Source organism: Chelonia mydas, chromosome 1 (assembly GCF_015237465.2).
Source record: "Chelonia mydas isolate rCheMyd1 chromosome 1, rCheMyd1.pri.v2, whole genome shotgun sequence".
Classification (NCBI taxonomy): domain Eukaryota; kingdom Metazoa; phylum Chordata; order Testudines; family Cheloniidae; genus Chelonia; species Chelonia mydas.
The window spans coordinates 227,756,058-227,768,567 of NC_057849.1; the positions used below are offsets into that span (position 1 = coordinate 227,756,058).

The window sequence follows — 12,510 nt, forward strand, 5'->3', positions numbered from 1 at the left end:
CCTGCCCTGGCCCCACTTTGCGCCGCTCCAGGAAGCAGCCGGAACCACGTACCTGCATGGCTCCTGGGGGAGGGGAGGGCACAGGGCTCCGTGCACTGCCCTTGCCATGCCTCCACGTACCTCCCCCGAAGCTCCGATTGGCCACGGTTCCCCGTTCCCGGCCAATGGGAGCTGCGGGGGGTGGTGCCTGGAGGCAAGGGCAATGCATGGAGCCCTCTGCCTGCCCCTGGGGCCCCAGGGACGTGGTGCCAGCTGCTTCTGAGAAAGGCACGGGGCCTGTGGTACCACGGGGGGCAATCCCACGGGCCAGATCCAAAGCCCTGAGGGGCCGGATCCAGCCCGTGTGCTATAGTTTGCCCACCCCTGCTCTATAGCCTGCTGATTAGAGCAGGTCCCTGCTCCAAATCAGGCTGAGGTGGAAGCTGAATGTGGGTCTTCTCCATCCCTAACACTGGGCTATTGGCCACTTTGGGGCCTGGGTGGTGTCTTTCGCTCTCTTTAAAGATTTCAAAAATTTCTGCAAAACAAAATTGTTTTCTAGCCAGCCCTAGCAATGAGGAGTCCCATCTAGGTGTTACTGACTAAAATGATTTCTTCAAAATGGAAAGTTTTTAAGAGAACTGAAACCCACTGTTACCAATGATACATTTTAATTTTTTTTTTTTTTTTGAAAGAAAGAAGTGCTGAATACAACATGTTGCTTCTCGCAGCACTGCCAGTTCCTGTTAGCTGTTGTTCTCTTTGCTCAGAGACCATAGCTATCTGTCCCAACCACTCTGTCCCCCAAATTTGGCTTCTTCAGCAGCACTTCACCACTCCCTTGGTTGGTGAGCTGCCACAAAGAATGTGTTTCTGCTACTTAGCGGTTTCAATTACCATTAATGTATCAGGAAGATGACGTGTTTGAGAAAAGTGTGTTTAATTCTGAGGCAAAGGTGTGCTGCTTCGTTGAGATTTATTAGATGCCACTACATGCAGTAGGTAGAGTTGGGTGCTTCGAATTCCTGAAGAGTTTCCATCTGCCTATTGTGACAGACCCAGACCGTTGGGTTGGGTTGGGTGCAGGAGTCTGGTAGAAGGAAAACTTACTGGACACTGGAATAGTTTTCTGTTCCCTGAGTGACCAGGGCAGGGGCTGCCCCTGAGCAGTCAGGAAGGTGCTAGAAGCAATTAAGTCAGGCAGACTCCATAAGACACCTGGAACCAATTAAGAACTGATTAGAAGCAATCAAGGGAAACGGGCTAATCAGATCCCCTGAAGGCCATTTAGAACCAGCTGGGACTAGTTTAAAAGGAAGCTCCTTCAGGGAGGCCAGCTGGTAGGAGCTGGGAGTAAGAAGGTGTGTTGTGGGAAGACTGGGAGAAAGAAGATGTGCAGTGAAAGACCCGGGAGGACAAGCATGGTCAGGCACCAAGGAGGGTGCTAGGAGGGGCCGTTTGGGGAAGTAGCCCAGGGAAGGGCTATAGCTCCGGTAGTATAGGAAAATTGCCTGTTGCCGGTGTGATTAAGGTCCCTAGGCTGGAACCCGGAGAAGAGGGCGGGCCTGGGTTTCCCCCAACCCTCCTCACACTGCTACAAAAACACTCCCTGAGAAGGAAGACTGGGGCTAAAGAGGGCTCTTACACCAAACCCATTGACTGGCCAATGATGAAGGTGAATCAGTAAGCTGTAACCCTTGCCTCTAGGAGGGGAGAGAGGCTACACTGAGGGGCAGAGCAAACCTCTGAGGCAAGCCCTAACTGCTCAGAAGCACAGGACTCCCTGAGGCAAAGCTGGAGCTCTGCTACACTATGTAAATCAGAAGAGGGTAAAATAAACTGCCTAGTAGAATGGCCTGGGCAGATCAAATAACTTCTCTTGTTGAATGGCAGGAAATCCTGTCCAGTGCTCCACACAATACTTTTTCCCAGGGTTCTAGGATTGTTTGGATGGCAGCCCTACAGAGACAGTAGCTGCCAATTCCCAGCTCTCTAGAATCATTACTACGTTAGTCTGGTGAAAAATGTGGTCTGAAGTGAAAGAAAAAGCTAATTATGGGCCAACTTCTGCTCCACGCAACCCCACTGAAATCCATACAGTTGCATGGGTGTATACAGACAGGAGAATTTGGCTGCATGGTGTTAAAGGAAGCATGGAATGTCCTCTAGTTACATGTTTTGTAAAGCGCCTAGTACAATAGGGCTGCAGTTTCTGATTGGGGCCCCTGGATGCTGCCACAATACAAATAAATAATAATGGTGATTGATAAAATAAGCCGGTATATTGTGAAAGTCAAAAATATATAATTGCATAAGGTTACAAAATATGGATTAGTGTTAACTGTTTGTATTTTGTGTTTAATAATTTCCTTTATTTTTTTCCAGATCACCCTATTTTTTATTGGAAGAACAAGGCCCCGGGGTAGAGGCAAAAATGTACAAAATGCCTATTTGCGTGCTACAGCTAAGCAGGGTGGTGATGAACCACAAGCTCTGGGCTGTGTTTATCATCACCTTTAAGTTCATGTCCTTTGTCTCCATAATGTTCTACTGGAGAATCACTGAGGATGCCAAAAGCAAGAGTCTGCTGTATGGCTTGCCTCTGGAAGTCAAATGTCCTCAATCTGTGCCTTCTCCTCCCCCAGCTGTATCTGGCAGGCCACCTCCACCGCCTGGGGATATATTTTTTGTGGAAACCTCAGATAGAACCAACCCAAGTTTTCTCTTTATGTGCTCTGTTGAATCAGCAGCCAGGGCTCACCCTGAGACCAAAATAGTCATCCTTATGAAGGGGTTGGCAAACAGAAATTTCACTCTGCCAAAACACTGGGGCTTCTCTCTGCTGAGCTGCTTCCCCAATGTGGAAATCCGCCCACTGGACTTGAATGACCTTTTCTCTGGTACCCCTCTAGCTGACTGGTATTCGGTGGCCCAGCACAGATGGGAGCCTTATTTCTTACCCATACTTTCTGATGCCTGTAGAATTGCTATCATGTGGAAATTTGGGGGTATCTACTTAGACACAGACTTCATAGTCCTTAAGAACTTAAAGAACCTCACCAATGTGCTTGGAACCCAGTCCAAATATGTATTGAATGGGGCTTTTCTCTCCTTTGAAGCCAAACACAAGTTCATAGAGCTTTGCATGCAGGACTATGTGGATAATTACAACGGCTGGATCTGGGGGCACCAGGGCCCACAGCTTTTAACCCGTGTTTTCAAAAAATGGTGCTCCATCAGGAGTCTCCGGAGCAGTAAAAGCTGTAAAGGAGTCAGTACTCTTCCCAGAGAAGCCTTTTATCCCATCCGCTGGCAGGACTGGAAGAAATACTTTGAAGTGGTCAGCTCTTCAGAGCTTCACAGACTCTTCAAGAACACCTATGCAGTGCATATTTGGAATAAAAAGAGTCAAGGAACAAGATTTGAGATCACCTCAAAAGCTTTGCTGGCTCAGCTGCATTCCCACTACTGCCCTTCAACATATGGGATAATGAAGAAGTATTTTTGAAAGGAATTGATTGACCCACCTGTCACCTAACTGAACAAAGGAAGTAGCCAAAACTGTTCAGCCTTCTGAGCAAAAATATACATTTGAAAGTACTTACATCTCTGTGAACCATCAAGCACCAGGCAGTGTGATGTAGTGAAATTCAAAGATAAATGTAGGGCAGGGTGAATGTAGGTTGAACACAGGAGTTAACTAAAGACTGAGCAGTGCTTACCTCGTTTTCCTTCCTTTCCTTACACTTGGGTCCCTTTACACTACTCTGGCTGTGTAAAGGGACCTTAAGACGGGAGTAAATGTTACAACACTCTGTCAGCATAAAGAGGTCTTAAAGTGAGAGTAAATGGTCTTTATTCTGCCAACACGGCATAAAGAGGCCTTAGTATAAATGAAAAGCTGGACCCAGTTCACAAGAATCAACCAGTGAACTCCCAAATATCTCTAAAGAAATAAAGTGAGGGAAGTAGAGGGAAGATGAATTGAGGAAGGAGTTAAAGGGAGGATCAGAAAAGGCAGCAAGGGAAGAGAATAAGGAAGATGAGAGAAGAAGGAAAGGGCAGATTTTTTTTTTTTTTTAAAAACCTTTTTTTTTTCTTTTTCCTTACTGCAGAAACCAGTGGCCGAAAGGAACTTCCACATGTTCCAGCTTTTATTTTACAAAGCTTTAATTGGACACTTCTGTATTTACAAGGAGCCATGTGCTGTATAGTCCTTGCTCAGTTCTTAATGGGGCAAATTCCCATTGTCTCCAACGTGAGGTTTGACTGGATAAGGAATTCAGGGTTTGTCCAAAGGTGGTTTTTTTTTTTTTTTTTTTTTTAAATTAAAACTTCTAAGCAGTCATGGGACAAACTTTATTTTAGACTATGGTCAGAATTAATATGCTATGAAGAGGCAAGTGATGAATGTGTCCAAATCATGTCCTTACTTTCTTCTGATTGGAGAGCTATAAAATGTCACTTCCTTTTATTGGAATGATCTGGGTTTATGTGTGTACACCCACTGCAGTATCTGAGCACTATTAATCATTTTATTCTCACAACACCACGGGAAGGCAGGGAAGTACCACTCTCCTATTTTACAGATGGAGAACTGAGACAGAGAGATTAAGGATGGGAGTTAGTTGCCTAAATATCTCTGAGGATCTGGGCCTAAGCTCCTTGCCCAAGATCCCATAGGAAATACATGGTAGAACTGGGAGTTGAACCTAGATTTTTCTGAACCTCAGTTTAGCACCAGAACTGAAAGGCCATGCTTCTAACGCTTTCAAATCTTCTGTGACATTCTGCTGCTATTTCTGGCACAGAAAGTAGCCTGGAAGTGCAGGGGTCTTCTTTGATTCCCTGAATAAATGCTACTGAAAGCATCAGTGGCTCTCAGACTCTTCCTAACTGATGCGTGGGGCGGGGAAAGACAGTTTATGTTGTGGAAAAAGTTCTCTTTGCAGACTCCCAGCACTGGGATGAGCACAAGGAGAGACCATGAAAGTTTTGGGACTTTTTATCTTGACAGGAAATTCCAGTTTTCATAAACTCAGTGTAAAATAAATGATGAATTCTGAATTTCCTTTCTTACACAACAGATTGTAGCTGTGTGCTGTTACTAATGGGGTCGTGTAAGCATTACAACATCAGTGAACTATCTGCTCTGTATGAAGGCAGAGATGAGCTGCCAACAGTCCTGTCAGGGGAAGCGTAGCAGTGATGGAAGGCAATGAATGGGATGGTTTTTGCAACATTGGAGGTACTTGTCACTGAAAGGGTCAGGTAGAATAAAGTGGTGATATACTTTGGTGGAAAGGAGGGGGAAGCACTGGGTGGGAGAGAAATTTTACTGCTCCATCTCCCAGCTTTCGAGCCTTCATTTGAAGCTTCTGCTGCTGCCACCACAGGGCACCTCTCCTGTCCTTGATTCACCACCCTCCCACCTGGCTGTCTCCAATCTTGAGACCTGACTTTGCAAGAGACTGAACATTTCCTGTGAAGTGAATGGGAGCTGAAAAAACTTAGTCTCACAGGAGGCATTCAGCACCTTGCAGGAATGGGCTCTTACTGGTTAAGTTAGCTTCCACAGTGGGGGGAAAACGTGCTGCCTGCCTCTGTCTTGACCACCACGTCTTCCTGCTCTTTGATTCAGCTGTGAGTCTATAGCATGATTTGGAGCACAGCTGAACCGACAAAGAAGCATCAGTAGCTATAAGGGAGGCAGGTTGCCAGCTAACACATCAGTCTCCGTGCACACGCACTCTAAAACAAGATGTATAGTAAGAGGGGTCACCCAGGGACACAGACATGTGGTGAGATGGGTTGTTATGGGCGAGTGGAGCATCATCCATCTCCTACCCTGTACTCCATAAAGGAAACCATAGCACTATAAAATATTTTACACACCTTGTTTGAGCCTTAAACAGTTGGTTTTCTTATGAATAAAGATGGACTCAAGCTGTTAACTTCAGAGCTAAAAATAAGCTTGTCTGATGTTCAGGGACAGTGGCTGATTCAGTGCTCCATTTCATGAACATGACTAATGCTGAATCCTAATGGGATGGCATCATCTGGCACTTCTGGAAAACTGCTCTAAGTCATGATCCCACCAACACTGCTGACTGCTCTGGCTCTATCTGACCTTCAAGTCTGCAGCTGCTTCAGGGCTTTTTCTGTTTCTCAGCTCAAACACAAGCAAGCACGGATTTGCTCAGCTAAGCGAAGGAAATGTGTAAAACAAAAGATAGCCTGAAGCATAGTAGGACAAAATCTCTTTATTTCTTTCTCTCGGTTTACTTGCAACCACCCAAATAACAGAAACAGCAGAGCAAAAGAACCCTAACCTACTATGGAACTCATCCCCCTCCCTTCACAAGGCTATGAGTAATCAGGTGTGGTTTATTTTCCCTCTAAACCTTAGGTCACATTCTTCATTTTACTCTCCTTCTGCTGTATGTCCTACAGTCATTTTGGAACTTGTTGGTTTCCCCACAGTCCCCACCTGAGCACATCAAAATACAGAATAGACACTTTTCAAAACAAGTGTACTTACCAAAAACCAAAAATGTCGAAGAGCATAGGAACTGTGTTCCTACACAGACCATGGGTATGCTGTCTCCATCCACTGGAGCCAGTGTTGGCTATTTCAGAGGAAGGCAAACTGTGTGCCCATTGTAACTTTGCAACACTATAGGCTGGGGATCTTCCTGAATATCTGAGACATTAGCATTGGTAGCCCTTGAATTTTTTTTTCAGCTTATGTCAGTGCAGCTGCTATTCCTGTCTATATAAATTGATAGAAATGCAAGAAATTGCCAGGCTGGAAAAGATCCCTGGTCTGGGTAGTATGGTATCCTATTTCTGGTATTTCTCTTTTACTTGGCCTCAGTCCAGCTGAGCAATGAAATGTTAGCTGAGCCAGGGACAGCCTAATGGTAAAGGCATAGACTTAATTTGGTCAGGCTGCATCACAAAGAGTGCACTTTATTTAGTCACACTCTTTGCCTCTGAATTTCATGTAAAATATAGCACTGCTTATGTGAAAAAAGTGCCTTTTCATATAATGGCCGATTTCTCTGCAACTCATGACCTGTGTAAAGAGCTTTGCACTAATCCCATGTTCTCTCCACTACTGTAAATAGAATAGAGGTCAGTTGTTAAATTGGGAGGAAGTCCCTCTGTCCTAGTAGAACATGGGAAGTTGGGTCAGTTGTGTCCTGCCAGATTAGCTTGCAGTATATTAGGAAAATTCTAAATTTAGAATTTGGGTGGAACATTGTTGATTTATGGCAGCTTAATATCAGGCTAAAGGAAGAGGCCGATCTAGTCTGCAGTGAAATGCTTAATAAAGGCCTTTGCAAATTAAGGCTCACGTGCCTTGAATATCTCCCTTCTGACTGCTGCCTTATTGGTCCTGATCATACATATAAAAGGGGTGCCCAGTGGAATTCAGATGTTTCATTTGCCTGGTGTTTCCTTCTCCATTTTGAGGAAAATCAATACAGCATCTCTCTCTCATCCATGCACGAGGAAACAGACTTGAGCATGTACTGGTTGTATTTGAGTCACTTGCCCCGATGGTCCAACCTCAAGGGTTAAATAGTAGATCTGGTTTAAAAAAAAAATGGATAGAATACTTTTCTGTCACAATGCAGTTTTGACTAAATCAAAACTTTTTGCAGGAACAGAGATTTTTATTTTTTTTTTTTACTTTTGCAATGGGTAAAAGTCAAAACATTTTGTGTTCAGAGTAATTTTGATTGATTTTTGTTTGGCTTTTGGTATTCTATTAAAATACATGTATGTAATGATTTAATATGGTATAAAAGTTACAACAAAATGAATTGAAATGACACTTTTTGAAATGAAATGTTTTTACATTGATGAAATATTTCAAAGCTATTGAAATTAAATGTTTAGATGGTCCCATCTTGATTTTTTTTTCCTCTTAATTTTTGGTTCACAAGAAATTACAAAATTTTGGCTTTTTGTTCTGGTTTGGAACAAATTTTTTTTTTTTTTTTTGGTCAGACTCTCCTGCAGAATGGAAATTGTGGCTCCCAACCGGCTGTAATAAGCTGTAATGTTGTCTGAAGCACCAGCCAAATGCAGTTCAATGCGGAAGAATCATTATCGAGAAGGGAAAGGGGAAATTTGGTTGTGGTTTAAAAAATAAAAATAAAAAAAAATTCAAAATAATCTGGAAGAGGTCCACTGTGACCTTTTGTTAATCAGATAAGCAAGCATCTATGTCTTTCCCTGAAGACTGTCAAAATTTAACTGGTGCTCCTGTTACTTAGCTTGCACGGAGATATGGAAACTGGTGGGGACTTTCTATAAGCTGTAGCCAGGACTTACACTGATGATGAAAGGTAAAGAGATGAACAGTTAACTGTGACCTTTTTCACGGTGCTGTCTTTACGAGGCAACCTGGGTCAGGATTTTAGCTTCTAGGCAAAGGAAACTCCTGCAATATTGCAGCACCCCCTGGGTGAAAAAGAGCTTTAAAATTGTTTTTGTTTTGTATTTTGGCATGGATAGAGACCACAGGCATCATTTTTATTGCCAGAGGTGTCTTAAGTAGAAATTCTGGCATATTTTAAAATCAAGAATTAGTGCTGCTGTTGTCTGGATTTATGCCATTTGATGCCTTTTCAGAGATGATCTCTTTTAAGAAGAGGATGAAACCAAAGCAGCCTTTGGCCTTTTCCTACTGTTCAATGTTTATGGGGGGGGGAAATAAATGTAATTTTTACCTTTTTATTTCATGTTTCTACAAAAAAAAATTCATTTTGTTTTTCAAGTGATTGTTGGAAACTTTATGTAATCTGCATTAGTTATCGTCAAGACAAGAAATTTTCATCTTATCACTAGAAACAACTTTGATTAAATTTAGCAGTGTTGAAATAGCATTAGACTAGCTGAGTTTAAGCAATTTTTAAAATACAAATTACGGTCTGCAGGCTGGATGTGTAGACAGTTGGTAATGTCAGTGCAAAATATTCAGCTCCTGCTCTCTATCCAGGGTTATGGTGACCATACAAAATGACTATTTGGTAACCTATGTAAAATAAGCTTGGTGATCTTGGTCCAGAAAATGGACAGATGTCCATACCATAAAAATTGTGTTGCAATTTACACTACTCTTATCAGTGAGGTCAATAATCAAGGCCCTAAATTAGCATTGATATTTAACCACTGACTACCCTCTTAGTCTTAATAGTGGAAAGTTTGCTCTTCCATTGCCCTATCTATATTTGTGGACCTGATCCAAAGCCCATTGAAGTCAAGGGGAGTCTTTCCAGTGATTTCAATGTTTTTTGAGTAAGGCAATGGATGAATAGAATAAAGGACCTTGTGCACCAGTACTGTCATTTTGATCACCAAACTGACTTTTATTTGCAAAATGAATAGCTCCCAGGTTTGTCTTGTATCTTGTTAAGGTTCAGATAGGCAATGAAATTGGCAGGTTTATAAACACCCAACCTTGCACCAATATACAAATACCTGATAACAATTTTTCAATTATTAAATACTAGCTCAGCTTTATTTCTGTAGCTTTGCAATGGCAGATTGTGTGATCTGTTGTTCCCAAAAGTGTATCTGATGATAAAATCATTTCCAGTATGTTCAGATCATGTTAATAATAGCAAAGTGACTGTGACCGCACTGGATCATGAATGAAGGGAACAGATTTCACTTTTAATGTGCAAATATTAAACATGTTGTTTAAATATTAAATTGTAATCTTCTTCTTTTAATTGTATGCAGCGGTGTTGTAGCTGTGTGCGTCCCAGGATATTAGAGAGACAAGATGAGTGAGGGAATTTCTTTTATTGGACCAACTTCTGTAGGGGAGAGAATGACAAGCTTTCAGGTGACACAGAGCTCTTCCTAGACCTGAGGAAGAGCTCTGTGTAGCTTGAAAGCTTGCCTCTCTCACCAACAGAAGTTGGTCCAGTAAAAGATATTACCTCATCTCTTTTTCTCTTTTAATTGTTAACCCAATTTCAAGGAAGGGTGGGAAGCAGTGGATCATCTCTGACTGCTGCTTGATTGAGGTCTTGTGGTTCTGACATTTTAGACAGTGACCTTTTTAACAAGGTGAAACTGCTGCCCACGGAGGACTGAGAAAATCCAGGTGAGGAAATATAATGGGAAACTATCCATATCACAAATGATGTTTACTTTTATGATAGCGCTGTATCCCTTGTCAAATTAACCCCATGTAAGCTTTAAAGGAAGACAAGATCATTGTGGAGAAGCTAAATGAACTCTTCACATCTTCTCCTCACTGCAGAAGACACGGGGGAGATACACACAGCAGAGCTATTCTTTTGGGATGACAGATAGTGTTGCCAACTTTCTAATGGTACAAAACCATACACCCCTGTCCAGCCCCCTTCCCTGCTCCTTCCCCGAGGCCCTGCCTCTGTTTACTCCATCCCCCCTCTCTCCATCACTTGCTCTCCCCTACCCTCACTCACTTTCCCCAGGCTGGGGCAGGGGGTTGGGGTGAAGGAGGGTGAGGGCTCCAGCTGGGGGTGTGGGCTCTGAGGTTGGGCCAGGAATGAGGGGTTTGGGGTGCAGGAGGGGGCTCAGGGCTGGGGCAGGGGGTTGGGGATGTGTGTGTGTGTGGGGGGGAGGTTGGGGTCCCAGTGGCACTTTCTGTGGCTCCCCGGAAGCGGCCACCAGGCCCCGTAAGCACATGCACGGCCAGGGAGGCGCCGCGTGCTGTCCTCGTACCCATGGGCGCCACCCCCGCAGCTCCCATTGGTCGCAGTTCCCAGCCAATGGGAGCTGTGGAGCCAGCACTGGGACGGGGACAGTGCACATAACCTCCCTGGCCACCCATGCAGCCGCTTCTGAGAGCCATGCAGAGCTAGAGAAGGCAAGGAGCCTGTCTTAGCCCTGGGCCCCCACTGCGCTGCTGACCGCACTTTTGATGGTCCAGTTGGAGGTGCCAACTGGAGCTGCCAGGGTCCCTTTTCGACCGGCCATTCCGGTCAAAAACCAGACACCTGGCAACCCTAGTGACAAATCTGAAGTATTGTACCACATTGATGTGTCAGTAGTAAAGGTTTTAGGACAAATTGATAAATTCAACAGTAGTAAATCACCAGGACCAGATGGTATTCACCCAAGAGTTCTGAAGGACCTCAAATATGAAATTGCAGAGCTAATAATAAAAGTATATAACTTATTGCTGAAACGAACCTCTGTGCCAGATGACTGGAAGGTAGCTAATGCAACACCAATTTTTTAAAAATGGGCTCCAGAGGCAAACCTGGCATTTATAGGACAGTGAGCCTAACTTTAATACTGGACAAATTGGTAGAAACTATCATGGAAGTGTAGGACTGGAAGGGACCTCAATAGGTCATCTAGTCAAGTTCCCTGCACTCAAGGCAGGACTACATAATAACTAGACTGTTTGTGACAGGTGTTTGTCTAGCATGTTCCTAAAACCTCCAATGATGGAGATTCCACAGCCTCCCCGGGCAATTTGTTCCAGTGCTTAACTACCCTGATGGGAAGATTTTCCTAATGTCCAGTCTAAACCTCCCTCAACTGAACGGCACTCGCTAGGCAGGGGACATGGGTTCCAAAGCCCAATGAGTTGAGAGAGGGTGGGGATAGGCACATGTACTTGGTGGTGTGGTGTGGGTTCTAGACACCATTTGACTCTTCCTCTCTCCATGGTATAAAAAAAAAAAAAAGAGTTAATTTAGACTCAATTGAGAGTCTTGTTACACACCGAAGAGTTGAAATCACTGATGTGAACCTCTGGACTCTGGGGCTGCACTGGCCAAGGACAGCAACTGTGAGTGGGATGCAAAGAAGGGATGGGCACGTTAAAGGGACTTTTGGGTTGCTGGACTTAAGATCCTGAGGGGAAAAGAACGCTGCCCAATTTACTTGGGGGTGGGTCTTTTGCTCATGGTTTGTGTTTAGGAGCCCTAGTTGTTGTCTTCCCAAATTAATGCTGAGTCACTCCCCTCCTTTTTATTAGAAGTTTTTGCTACACTCAGGCTCTGTGCTTGCGAGAGGGGAAGTATTGCCTCTTTAGCTATTAGCACCAGAACCTCATGTAGAAAATTAGCAACTGCAGCTCCAAAATGAACGCACTAGTCTTACTATTATTGCTTCTTGATCTATAATTTCTAGAACTAGTGCTGCCCCTACTTAAGGTCCGCTATCCCCATTATGGCTACTGGCACTGACAATGTTACCTAGGCATGGTCTAGTGAGGGTTAGAAGACCTGAGCCCTATTCCCAACTCTGGCTTTATTTGGCTGAAATACCTTGGATAACAAAACTGGTTTTATGCCTGAGCTTTCCCCATTTGTATAGTGATACTTGCCCACCTTTATAATCCTTAGAAGAAAGTAGCTATATAAATTCAAATTATTACTGTTACTCATGGAGGGAATGGCAATATCATGTTCTTCGGCCCTTTCTTGATGGAGATCACAGATTCTCACTCTAAGGATGAGACCCTACCTATGTGAATGGAGATCCACAGGTTTGAGTTGTTTCAGT

At 43.8% G+C, this 12,510-nt stretch overlaps 1 protein-coding gene across 3 annotated transcripts in view; it reads left to right on the forward strand.

Moving 5' to 3' along the window:
- The window catches only part of A4GALT (alpha 1,4-galactosyltransferase (P blood group)), a 60,323-nt gene extending 51,872 nt beyond the window's left edge, over positions 1 to 8,451 (forward strand). For 2 of the 3 annotated variants that reach the window (XM_043538283.1, XM_037915126.2), the window contains one exon: positions 2,365 to 8,451. In XM_043538283.1, the coding sequence (XP_043394218.1) occupies positions 2,414 to 3,487 (1,074 nt within the window). In that variant the 5' untranslated portion in view covers positions 2,365 to 2,413 and the 3' untranslated portion in view covers positions 3,488 to 8,451. Of the gene's footprint in view, positions 1 to 1,342; positions 1,809 to 2,364 lie in introns of those variants that run through there. The other variant, XM_043538289.1, reaches the window with a different exon arrangement.
- Positions 8,452 to 12,510: the final 4,059 nt, after the last annotated feature.